The 14,022-nt window shown below is 41.5% G+C and overlaps 1 protein-coding gene across 1 annotated transcript; it reads right to left on the bottom strand.

The window, feature by feature from the left end:
* Positions 1-7,176: 7,176 nt before the first annotated feature.
* Positions 7,177-8,487, bottom strand: LOC145764392 (52 kDa repressor of the inhibitor of the protein kinase-like). The gene has a single exon (XM_082576009.1). The coding sequence runs from the start codon at positions 8,485-8,487 to the stop codon at positions 7,177-7,179; it is 1,311 nt and encodes a 436-aa protein (XP_082432135.1).
* Positions 8,488-14,022: the final 5,535 nt, after the last annotated feature.

Below are 14,022 nucleotides of genomic sequence, written 5' to 3' on the forward strand. Positions count from 1 at the left end.
TGCTGAAGTTAGCTTATGCTGTTACGAAGCGGATTTGCATACACAGCTATGGATTCCAAAGCCGAAGCTATTCAACAAGCAGCTGATACTTTGAGAGACAGCTACAAGCGTGGTGAACAACTGATGAGCAAACGTGAAAACCTCACAGAAGTACAGACTATCCTGTTAGAAATTGACAAAAATTATGCCTCTTTAATGGCGCTTTGTGTCGATGTCCCTGACAATGAACAAATTCCAGGAGGTCTTTCAACCAAACGGGATTACATTCAAGGTAAAGAAGAATTTGCTGATAGAGCCAAACAGTGGTTCACGGAATGCGAGAGGACAGACACTAAAACTCCTCCACTACGTTCACATCACTCGTCCTTGCGTACCCATTCTCACCGCTCCAAATCCGGAAGCATTCGGTCATCGAGTACAACGTACAGTTTGCGTCAACGTGAAGCACATGCCAAATTGGAACTAGCTCGTTTGACAAAAGAACAGAATGATGCCAGGCGACGAGAGGAAGAAGAACTAGTTCGCATGGAACAGGAGAAAGCTCAGATGGAACAGGATAAAGCTCGCTTGTTCGCTCGCATGGAACAGGAGAAAGCTCAGTTGGAACAGGATAAAGCTCGGTTGGAGCAGGATAAAGCTCGCTTTGAACGTGAGAGAGCCGAAGCTGAAGACCTGCGTCAAATTAAAGCTGCCGAAACTGAAGCCGCACTCTGGCAAGATGATTCTTCTTCGGTTATCAATATTGGATCAATGACACCCGTACGATTGCCACAGCAAACCTTCACTCACAAAGACACACGCCTGGAACCTCTGCGTCACGGTGATGAGCGGCACAAACAAGAACCAACTGCAACATCTGCAAGAATGCCAGACCAAAAGGTAAATTACCCTTGTTATTATACTAGCCGACAACCTGATCTTTCAGAACGACTTCTACCTAAACCAGATGTTAAGAAATTCTTTGGTGACCCACTCGATTTCTGGGCTTTCTGGCACCGTTTTAAGTCCCATATTTCTGATTGGTTGACACCCGACAGGAAGATGTCTTACCTCATGCAGCACTGCTGTGATGCAGTCTGTGAACAAATAAGGCACCTTGCCGATAGCAGCGAAGGTCACAACTGCTATGATGAAGCGTGGGAAGAATTAAAACGGAGGTATGGCCAACCACACGTTATTGCGCATGCTTGCGAGGAACGCTTGAGAGCTGTTACCAGAATTTCTCACCACGAACCCGAACAATTGGAGAAGTTGTCCGTCCTGTTGAAAAGATGTTGTTCATCATTGAGCTCAAACACCGAACCTTCGAACTTGGATACCGTGCAGTTTATCACCTGCCTTGCAAATAAGCTGCCAGCGTCTCTGAAAGAAAAGTGGGTAATTGAAGCTCTGAAAATCAATGACGACACTGGAAAAGTGGCTGGATTCCAACATTTTGCTGACTTCATAACGAACGAATCTAGGATTGCCAATTCAATCTATGGCGTGAAACTTTTTTCATCAAATGTCGACAAACTTAACAAGCCTGACACCAAAGGGAAACAAAAGGCTTCACTGTTTAACGTAGTGACAAAACCTACTGAACGATCCGGACAGCTCCGAATTGGCAACAAGCGACTCATACAATGTATCCTGTGCGATAGTACACATTATTTGCAACACTGCAAAGAGTTCAAAGCCAAATCCGTCACTGAACGTGAACAATTTGTAAGGAACAACAAATTGTGCTTAAACTGTCTTGGACCAGATCACATACGTGCCGACTGCAGAAGCCGAGGTAAATGCACTGAATGCGGAAGCTCATCACATCATTCTCTTTTACATCGGTATCTGGTCACAACTGGAGAACAAATCCAGAGACGACACCCTAATCCCATTGCTAATAGAAGAAATGATAGCCAGCCAGATGATCCCGTAAGAAGACCATCAGAAAGGAACACAAATAAAGTTGTAGAAACCTTCCATTCCAGAACAAGCAACTCGGCAACTTACTTGGACATCGTTCCCGTACGTGTGACAGGAGAAGGAAAGGTAATACAAACTTATGCTCTCCTAGATTCTGGTTCAAACCGCACATTTTGTGAACAAAAACTTGTAGACATGCTTGAACTGAAACCTGAGCCATCTGGTGACTTCCAGGTGCAAACACTGTCTTCGAGTGGACCAGTTCTTCAACTGTATCGTTGAAAGTTCTACCAGTAGTTGGCGGCGAAGTGCAAGAACTGACAGATGTGATCGTCGTTGACAAGATACCTACCAAGCCAACTCCAGCGCCTTCTCCGGAGTATCTGCAAACGCACAAGCACCTCCAAGGCATTGACTTGAAGCAACTGGACCATGGTACAGTTACACTGTTGATCGGAAATGATCAGGCTGTCGCCCACCGATGCATTGAAAGCCGCTTTGCACCTAACCCGAAGCAAGGACCTGATGCAGTCAGGACACCCTTAGGCTGGTTGCTTAGAGGTACTCGACCAAAGGAGACAGGCTTAGATAATTTCGATGTTGAATCCGACATTTCAAATTTTCTTGTCCGTGACACGAAGCAGAACCCTGCTGACCAAGCTTCAAGGGGCATGACGGCCAAAGCCTTGTTGAATTCTGGGATGTGGCTCAATGGTCCAGATTTTCTGAGGAAACCTCCAGAAGAATGGCCCAATCAAACTGCTCAGAAACCACAATTTGAAGATATCTTTGCTGCTTACAAACCAAAGAGGAAAATCGAAACCTTTACCATTTCTACAACTGAAAGCCAAGGAACAAACAGGCTAATCTCCTACTTCTCATCTCTGCGCCGACTGAAACTATCAGTAGCCTGGTTCCTGAGATTCAAATCGTACTTACTGATGCGCATGAAGAACGAAACCCAGATTACACTGAAAGGACCAATCAGTGTGCCAGAACTTGATGAGGCAGAAATTGAGTTAATCAAATACGAGCAGCGTCAGAGTTTTCCAGCCTGGATCAAATCTCTATCCAAAGCAAAACATCCAAACATGCCCAAAGCCAAGAGGATCCCACTCGAAAAACTCAGCCCTGTCCTAATGAAAGATGTTCTACGTGTTGGCGGAAGAATCGACAGATCCGACTTACCGTTCGAAACGCGACATCCTGCTATCATAGCTCCAGAGCGCCACTTAACGGACTTGATAATTGAACATTGTCATACCAACGAATCGAAGCACATGGGTGAAAGCCATACACTGAACAATATTAACCGAAAATACTGGATAGTTAATGCCAAAGTTGCGGTTAAAAGGGTACTTGCAAGATGCCTGCCTTGCCGGCGAAGGACCGCAAAACCTAGACAACAGCTCATGGCAGAACTGCCAGAAGCAAGGTTACAAATGTCACAGCCACCATTCTCACAGACTGGCGTTGACTTTTTTGGGCCGCTGAATGTCCGAAACAGACGAAGTGACATTAAGAGATACGGCTGCCTTTTCACATGTCTCACAACTAGAGCCATTCACTTGGAAGTGGCACCAGACCTGACAACTGGCGCATTCATAAATGCCCTACGGCGTTTCATAGCTCGCAGAGGCCCCATCAAGAAAATCTTTTCTGACAATGGAACCAACTTTGTGGGTTGTGAAAGAATCTTGAAGCAAGCCATCGATGAGTGGAATCAGAACCAGATCCACCAGAGCCTTCGACAACAAGGAATAGAATGGTCATTCAACCCCCCAACAGCCAGCCATATGGGCGGAGCCTGGGAGAGAATGATTCGCACAGTACGTCAAATTCTTATGAACATCTTACCAAAACAACCACTCGATGATGACACATTGCACACATTACTTCTTGAAGTAGAAGACATCGTCAATTCAAGACCACTCACCGATGTGAAACTGGAAGTTGATGGCGACTTACCCCTGACACCTAACCACTTGTTGAAGTTGAATTCTTCATCGAATTTACCGCCAATGTTAAGCTGCGACAGAGATGGCTACCGACCAAGTGATCGATACCGCCATGTGCAGTTTCTGGCAGACACCTTTTGGAAGCAGTGGGTTAAGGAATACCCACGATCTGTGATGTCAAGAGCAAAGTGGCTTCACAGAAAGGAAAATATCCGAAGAGGAGACATCGTCCTTTTGATTGATGACTCTGCTCCCAGACAACGATGGCCACTAGGCAGAGTAATTGAAACATTTCCTGATCGTCACGGCGTTGTTCGTTCCGTAGAAGTGAAGACTGCAACCAGATCTCTGAAGAGACCAATATCCAAACTTTGTGTAATTGTCCAAAGGGAATAAGATGATCCAGATGAAGACGAGACACCAATAGACACCGTTGAGATTCTGTTGGAAGATCAGAGCGATGAGGAAGAGACAAAGGACTGAACTGTTACATGACAATAGACTGTTGAAAAACTTTTATTCATGAAAAGAATGACCCAGTTTGGCCCTTCTTTGGCCCGGGAGTGTTAGATTTTCAACAGGTCTTTGAAAAGCCTGCCTTTCGTTTTACTGCATTACTCCCGTTGATTTGTGTATTCGCCACCTAGCGTCGTTTCCCCTTCATTGTTATGTTATCGCTCTTTGCAAATGGCAACACTCACCACGAGATTGTCTATGGAACTTTCGAGACGTTTTCGTTTTTGCTGCTAGTTTGCCAGCTAGCCGAACTTGTTAGTTACTGTAGTTTGTGACTGAAAGTTGATTGATTGATGTTTATGCTTTGTTAGCTGCTTCTCTGTTATGTATTTCTACAGGACTTAAGTTTGACAACTGCTATGGTAATACTTATTTGCGTGTAGGCTGAATTCCATATTTGCAGCTTGCTATCTCTCAAAGTTCAAGTTACTGGTGAGCGTACTTGTGATGTAATAATGTTTTGTATAACTGAATGTTGACTGTCTACCGTAAACAAACGTAACGTATCTCTGATGTGCGTAAATTGTTGTTAGGCTAATACTTCAAACTTAAATATTGCAGAGTCAATCACTATAGAATCCTTCGCGTACAAGTGCATCATTTGGCATTACTGATCCGGTCATACTACCGGTACGTTCATTATTCTGAATTGTATGATTGATTGATTTGTGTCGTGAATTGTGGATTTATGTTTACTACTGAATTATTGACCAATAATTTGTCAGCCTAATGGAAATTAATTCTCGTAAACCGATCTTAACTAGGCCAAGTGAATTGCCACGTTTCTTTATTTTTTAATGATTATTGACCTAGCGTTATGGTTGTACGGTACGGTAGCCTACGTAATAATTGTGTAAGGTAACATCGCGAATTTATTTATTCAGTGCGTCATTGGCCAACCTGTGGAACTTGTGTACCGTACAGTGGATTGAGAACTGTTTGTCAACAAATTTGGTACGTTTATCAGTTCGACTGTTGTGCTTGCTGAATTGTGACTAGTGTCTTATGTTGTGTTATTTCTTGACAGAAAAACCGTATAAACTTCATTGCTGCGAAGCAGTCATTGGAAACCGAGTGATTTCTTCAAGTTGGCGTGCTTTAACAGTTGCTCAGTCCTGCCGGGTGGATTAGGAAAATCGTGACGTCACCGGCGCAATTAACTACCGCACCTGTTGTGTTCGCGTCGCACACAACACCTATTGTTAACAATTTGTTAACACCTATCCTCACAAGCAAACAAATTCCTTCTGCAACCATAATAGGAGAAGTTTACTCCAGTTGTGTGAGAAGTGTCATGCTCTATGGCTCTGAAACGTGGGCTACTTTAGCAAGCACCTCTTGCTCTTCTTTGCTATTAGCTAAACGCATCAAGACCATCAGCACTCTTGATAACGCACCATGGCTGATCTTCATAGCAACTGTCCATATAGGCCTATATCAGCTAAAGCTATTTGGGCTAATAAAGCTATAGCCTAAATATATGTTGTTTATTTTATTTTTTTGTAACAGTTTCTTTTTTTTATTTTCATTTTATATCTTAAATTTTTCTGAAGGTTTTGCGATCGTGCCAAATTTCTCAACTTAATAACTTACTTCGGTCACAAGCACGTTTTAACGTTCGCGTTTTGTCGCTTCTACCTTTTTCTCGACCTTTGCTATGTTGACGTGTAGGGGCCTATTGTTTTTTGATATGATGGTCAGAAATAAAAAACAACTGAACTTAACTGAACTGAACACCGTCAAGCGCCTACAACGTAATGACAGAGCGATGGTAAGATGGATCTGCCTGGTGCCTAGTCAAGCCTGAAGACAACATCCAGTTTGAGACTCTTCTATCAAAGCTCAAACTAAAAGACATCAGTGAAGTCCTCCAATTAGGCAGACTGAGATGGCTTGGTCACGTGGAGCGCAGCTCGAGCTAGATCTCACAGGTCAGATGTGTCAACATCGCAGCACAGCGGGGTCAAGGTAGGCCAAAACTTTCTTGGGAAGAACTTGTAAAACGTGACCTTGTATCCCTGAACATGGACTCTGCCAACCCAATAAATCGCGAGGTGTGGAGGGTAAGACTTTGTTCTCGACAGACAGACAGGCCACACCCTCGACATGAGGACTAATTCATGGCCTGTATAATCAAAATTAGTTGATGATGATGTTATAATGTATCTGTTTTCATTTTTGCAGAACAAGAACATGATTCCACCGGCTCTTTCTTTGACTTTGTAGCAAAAGAGGCCAGACAAATGTCAAAACTAATCAGGATGAATTTCCAAAACGAAGTGATGGAGCTGGTTAAAAAGTACACACAACAAGTGGAATCATTACTAGTAGCCTATTATATTAGTGTGCCATTTCTGATGTTTCTACATTTTTCATTGAAATACATTGTGATGAAACAAACTTGAAAACGGTTATTTCATGCTACAATTCATCTTAAGCTACGTGGTGCTCAGCAGGGCCGGATTAAGACGAAACTGGGCCTGATGCTGCAGCGCAAAAACAGGCCTATTTTTTCTAGGCATTGGTACATATGCATTCGACACTCTGACTCCACCGTACACGCGTAATCAGACCGACCAAAGAGCCTTTATTGCTTTCGACGCAGTCAGCCAAATTTTAATGAACATGAACAATAATAACGACGTGTTATCGTAAAAACTCGAGAGTAACATCAGGCTATGTAACACCAACACAATTCAATACCAATATTGCCTGAAAAGCGGAGTTAATGAAGAAAAGGCTAATCCAGATCAACTTAACGTTGGCATATTGTCAATGCTGCGCTAGTGCTGCTTACTTATACTACTGTTTTTCGAGCCTTAGCAAGCGCGAAATCTTCGATCATGTCAGTGCAGTCAAGGCTGCTCAGCATCTCATGTTCAATGCTCATAAGCGCCAGCATGTTTAGCCTTTCCTCCCTCATCGAGGACCGCAGCTCTCCTTTGACTATTCCCAGTTTTGAGAAGCTCCGCTCGCCGGAGGCATTAGACACCATCAAGCACAGATAGATGCGCAAAGCAATCTCGACGTTTGGAAATGTTTGAGAAAGGTTCAACGACGACAAAAGCTTGTACATGGTAAGCTCTGCTGACTCGTTCACACTCACCGATTTCTGGGTGCGCATAAATGCAGCAAACTGTATGAGCTCAGCCACCAGCGTGTCTTCCAAGTCATCTGGATACGAGGAAACGAGATTTTGAGCTTTATTCTCGATCTGCTTTATGCTCAATGACGTTAGCTCCGAAAGAAATCCGAATGTTGTAGATATATCCTCATACGCCTTCATTCGCTTTTCCAGTTCAGCTAACAGTCTGTCGATCATGACCAGATATATATGGGTTTTGAATGTTTCCCTAGGGGTGAGGTTTTCTTCGTTTGCAGCTCCTTCATCAGGCATTCGCTTTCGCCCTCGACGTTCTTCAGCCTTGTATTCGCCGTGAGGAACCTTTTCGATCGCCATCTGCTCATACACGTCAAATCTGTCCCGTGCAAATTGAATCGTGTCGACCAGTGATGCCAATAAACTAGTTGCCGTATTCAGACTGACTGTAGGGTCTTGGAGGCTAATGCTCGTACTGTTGAGACGGCATAGGATATCGTTCCAGGCAGTCGCCATAACTGCTGTCTCAAGTTCGTCCATCCTGCGCGAAAATCCGTCGGCCTGGTTTCTCGTATCGGCCTTCTGCTCCTTATCTGCCGCAAGCTCATGCAGGACTTCTTGAATGCTCTTCCACCCTTCTACTAGCGCTTTGACAGCATCTGCACGTTCACACCATCGGGTTCCAGACAAACCTTTGAGCGTTAATGTGCAGCGATTCTTCGGTTTCTGCCAGCGATATGTCGATTCAGACAGGAAAACGTATAGTCCATTGACAAAATGAAAAAACCTGGTACAGCCAGCGCAGCTATTAATAGCCTGGTCTCCTACCAGGTTTAAACTGTGGTTGCAGCATGGAATAAAAGCAGCATATTTACATTCTCGCTTCACAATTGCCTGGACACCGTTGTACCGTCCTGACATGTTTGACGCATTGTCATACGACTGGCCTCTGCAGTTAGTAACATCCAAGCCATTTTCCTTCAGAAAGTTCAGAAGTATGCTAGCCATGTGCGTAGCGGTGTGTCTCATCATAGGCAAGAATGTCAGGAACCGTTCAACTGGACCCAACGGCAGAACATATCGAATAACAATCGTTAGCTGGTCGAGGTGTGATACGTCAGGTGTAGAGTCAATCGAGACAGAGAAATACTACAAATTTCATAATAAGAATTATTTGTGGGTTAATTAAGCAAAGGAAAACTGTTCAGCGTCCGGAAAATTCACGTCTGTTTTCGTCTGGGCCTATTTCAGGAATGGGCCTAATGCTGCAGCATCAATAGCATCCACCTTAATCCTGCACTGGTGCTCAGAGCTTTTTCATTTTGCCATGAAACTGCTCCAACGTCACTGAAATAATCTTTGAAAGATTCGCGTACATTCATGGCTTCAGATGAGCTTCGTCTTCCGATGCGACGCATTTGAGAAATGCCCTCCATTCACCTAGGTGACGGTCCCATTGCTATCGTTATGGTCAGTAGAATTCGGACTTTGATATTGTGTACCACACTCACGTCGGAGAAAATTGTGAAGAACAACAACGGCTGCCTTAACAATTGCAGAAGTAGGAGCAACTAGAAGAGGATGACAAAAACATCTAAACTTTAAAGCTAATATGCCAAAAGCATTTTCTACAATTCGTTGCGCACGCGACAGCCTGTAGTTGAATATTTTTTTCATCAGTAGATAGGCCTGAACCAGGGTAGGGTCACATCAAATTTTGACTAAGGGAAAAAGCTTCATCTACAAATACAAACGGCATTGATGGGTGGTTTGTACCGTGTAGCGGTTTATCTGCTGGAAGTCCAAGCTGCCCACTGATAAATAGTTTTCCAAATTCAGACTGAGCGAATATAGTAGAGTCGCTATGTCGCTATAATTTAATCTGCACAAGTAACCTGTTTGGATAAGGTCCTTGTGTTTAACTTTCAAAGTCCGAGTGGAAAGGTTGCAGGAACAAAATAAAATGGTCTCTCGTCTTTTACCATTATAATCCACACCCGAAATGTAAGCGACTAAGCGTACCATAAGGTGGGGCTACTTTAAACACTTTTCATAGTTATTTGCGTGTATTTTTCAAAGTATTTATGCTAAATATCTCAAATTTGGTCATCATTTGGTGCAACTTAGTCCACTTTGAAAAGTACTACACACACATTGATACAGCCAAACAAACAAAACAATAGGTAGGGCTACTTTGAACACCGTTCAAAGTTATGCACATCAACATAGCGCTAAATCGCTAAAAAACACTAGATAGCGAAAAAAAAACACTAGAACACTAGATGCAATCCAAAAAAACTAGATCTAGTGGAAAAACACTAGTAGTGGCACCATTGACACTGATCAAACAATTTTTACAGCAGCTGAAAAAAGCATTGTTGCGTCATAAAGGCATGGGCATTCGGTTTGCTTTGCCTGCGTTGAAATAACTGTAGTGTAGAGTGTAGACACTTTTTTTTCTCTTCAAACGTTTGCTTCGCGTTGCTGCCACGATGTTTTCTTATAGTGTGAACGCGCCCTAAACGCAACTGCATTAAAAGAGCGAGTTTTGCCAATATCAAACATTCAAATATCTCAGCCTGGAAATAGCAACAACAAAACATAGACTTAGCTTTATTTCCGAAAAATGCTGAAGAAAACATAATCTTATCCTTTTGCTATGCCACCGGACATCACCATTTTACAGAAATATTCATACCCACAATTTTGTTGAAAATGCTCTCAGAATGCACCAAACTGAAAGTAATTTTTCAAAAATTTCTGGGGAAGGCCCCCCAGACCCCCCGCCACTGGGTTTCGTCTTCGGCGAACGCGCCATCGGGCTTCACCCGCCGGCCGTCAACACCCCCCCTTTCAAAATTACTACGCTATTGTCTTGCACTGTCAATATTTTGCCCCCCCCCCCCCAATGTTGAAGGTCTGGCGGTGCCACTGCTTTCCAGGGATGTGTACCAATAGGTGGGCATTTAGAACGAACTCCCAGCAGAACGGGTAAAAATGGAGGATATATTTTTAAAAATAAAAAAATTAAGAAGTTAATTTTCATATATGATGAAATGATTGCCAAATTCCGGGATGCTGTAGGCTATGCCTTTTTTCCTTGATTGACAGCGCGTTGATATATGAATTAGCATGCCGTTATCAAAGTTCTTAAGTTTGAAAGCTTTACAAAATCTTTGGAAAGGTAATTTAATACTGAATCCGATGCATGTAAAATTTAAGTGGCACGTGTTGCGGATTATAGTTTTATTTGAAGATGTTTGGAGTAGTGTCTATTATACAAAAATCGTATTATTTTAATGTTTATCGTAAATATATGCTCCATCTTTGAAGCGTTCTGCTGGGAGTTCCTTCCAAATGCCGACCTATTGGTGCACATCCCTGGAAAGATAATTTAATACTGAATCCGATGCATGTAAAATTTAAGTGGCACGTGTTGCGGATTATAGTTTTATTCGAAGATGTTTGGAGTAGTGTCTATTATACAAAAATCGTATTATTTTAATTTTTCTCGTAAATATATGGTCCATCTTTGAAGCGTTCTGCTGGGAGTTCCTTCCAAATGCCGACCTATTGGTGCACATCCTTAGAACGATAATTTAATACTGAATCCGATGCATGTAAAATTTAAGTGGCACGTGTTGCGGATTATAGTTTTATTCGAAGATGTTTGGAGTAGCGTCTATTATACAAAAATCGTATTATTTTAATGTTAATCGCAAATATATCCTCCTGCATCTTTGAAGCGTTCTGCTGGGAGTTCCTTCCAAATGCCGACCTATTGATGCACATCCCTGGAAAGGTAATTTAATACTGAATCCGATGCATGTAAAATTTAAGTGGCACGTGTTGCGGATTATAGTTTTATTCGAAGATGTTTGGAGTAGTGTCTATTATACAAAAATTGTATTATTTTAATGTTTATCGTAAATATATGCTCCATCTTTGAAGCGTTCTGCTGGGAGTTCCTTCTAAATGCCGACCTATTGGTGCACATCCCTAGAAAGGTAATTTAATACTGAATCCGATGCATGTAAAATTTAAGTGGCACGTGTTGCGGATTATAGTTTTATTCGAAGATGTTTGGAGTAGTGTCTATTATACAAAAATCGTATTATTTTAATGTTTATCATAAATATATGCTCCATCTTTGAAGCGTTTTGCTGGGAGTTCCTTCCAAATGCCGACCTATTGGTGCACATCCCTGGAAAGGTAATTTAATACTGAATCTGATGCATGTAAAATTTAAGTGGCACGTGTTGCGGATTATAGTTTTATTCGAAGATGTTTGGAGTAGCGTCTATTATACAAAAATCGTATTATTTTAATGTTTATCGTAAATATATCCTTCTGCATTTTTGAAGCGTTCTGCTGGGAGTTCCTTCCAAATGCCGACCTATTGGTGCACATCCCTGGAAAGGTAATTTAATACTGAATCCGATGCATGTAAAATTTAAGTGGCACGTGTTGCGGATTATAGTTTTATTGGAAGATGTTTGGAGTGGTGTCTATTATACAAAAATCGTATTATTTTAATGTTAATCGCAAATATATCCTCCTGCATCTTTGCAGCGTTCTGCTGGGAGTTCCTTCCAAATGCCGACCTATTGGTGCACATCCCTGGAAAGGTAATTTAATACTGAATCCGATGCATGTAAAATTTAAGTGGCACGTGTTGCGGATTATAGTTTTATTGGAAGATGTTTGGAGTAGTGTCTATTATACAAAAATCGTATTATTTTAATTTTTATTGTAAATATATGCTCCATCTTTGAAGCGTTCTGCTGGGAGTTCCTTCCAAATGCCGACCTATTGGTGCACATCCCTGGAAAGGTAATTTAATACTGAATCCGATGCATGTAAAATTTAAGTGGCACGTGTTGCGGATTATAGTTTTATTGGAAGATGTTTGGAGTGGTGTCTATTATACAAAAATCGTATTGTTTTAATGTTAATCGCAAATATATCCTCCTGCATCTTTGAAGCGTTCTGCTGGGAGTTCCTTCCAAATGCCGACCTATTAGTGCACATCCCTAGAAAGGTAATTTAATACTGAATCCGATGCATGTAAAATTTAAGTGGCACGTGTTGCGGATTATAGTTTTATTCGAAGATGTTTGGAGTAGTGTCTATTATACAAAAATTGTATTATTTTAATGTTTATCGTAAATATATGCTCCATCTTTGAAGCGTTCTGCTGGGAGTTCCTTCCAAATGCCGACCTATTGGTGCACATCCCTGGAATGGTAATTTAATACTGAATCCGATGCATGTAAAATTTAAGTGGCACGTGTTGCGGATTACAGTTTTATTCGAAGATGTTTGGAGTAGTGTCTATTATACAAAAATCGTATTATTTTAATGTTAATCGCAAATATATCCTCCTGCATCTTTGAAGCGTTCTGCTGGGAGTTCCTTCCAAATGCCGACCTATTGATGCACATCCCTGGAAAGGTAATTTAATACTGAATCCGATGCATGTAAAATTTAAGTGGCACGTGTTGCGGATTATAGTTTTATTCGAAGATGTTTGGAGTAGTGTCTATTATACAAAAATCGTATTATTTTAATTTTTATTGTAAATATATGCTCCATCTTTGAAGCGTTCTGCTGGGAGTTCCTTCCAAATGCCGACCTATTGGTGCACATCCCTGGAAAGGTAATTTAATACTGAATCCGATGCATGTAAAATTTAAGTGGCACGTGTTGCGGATTATAGTTTTATTCGAAGATGTTTGGAGTAGTGTCTATTCTACAAAAATCGTATTATTTTAATGTTTATCGCAAATATATCCTCCTGCATCTTTGAAGCGTTCTGCTGGGAGTTCCTCCCAAATGCCGACCTATTGGTGCACATCCCTGGAAAGGTAATTTAATACTGAATCCGATGCATGTAAAATTTAAGTGGCATGTGTTGCGGATTATAATTTTATTTAAGATTTTTCGAATGTATGTCTGGTACCATTTTATACCTCGCACTTATTCACGGATAAATTTTTTAGGCGGAAAGCGGAAAAATTATTCTGCCAGAATGACGGTGGTATTTGGAGGCACCAAATTGCTTGTGAATACTTGATAACTTGTTGAGTATGATAGTTAGTAGAATCTTCGTAAAAACATGGAATCAACGTTAAAAAACAAGGATCTGTATTCAAGGATCTTTATTCAAGTTACTTTTATATGAAAAACAAGTCAATTGATACAATGACAAGCCCCTTATTTAATGGGCTCTAGTAGCCTAACTGCGCATAAGCTATGGCGCTTGAAGGAACTGCTGGTAGTGTGTCAATGTGTAAGCAAAACGCTGTTGGTCTGCAACTCTGATAGACTTAAAATTTCTTTCTACTTTAGCTACTATGTCTTTATAATAATAATAGCCTAAGTGAGAATTACTGTCTTATTTGCTACAATAAGTAGGCTAAGTGGGTTTCAGTTTGTAGCCTTTTTTTGCTTTGCTTATGAAAGCAATGCAGCCTATCTGCCCTATCACTAATGGCTTACTTGCACTGAATATGAATCAACGGAAGTAGGCTAATAAGCTGG

The sequence above is a fragment of the Aplidium turbinatum genome, chromosome 2 (assembly GCF_918807975.1).
Source record: "Aplidium turbinatum chromosome 2, kaAplTurb1.1, whole genome shotgun sequence".
Lineage (NCBI taxonomy): Eukaryota > Metazoa > Chordata > Ascidiacea > Aplousobranchia > Polyclinidae > Aplidium > Aplidium turbinatum.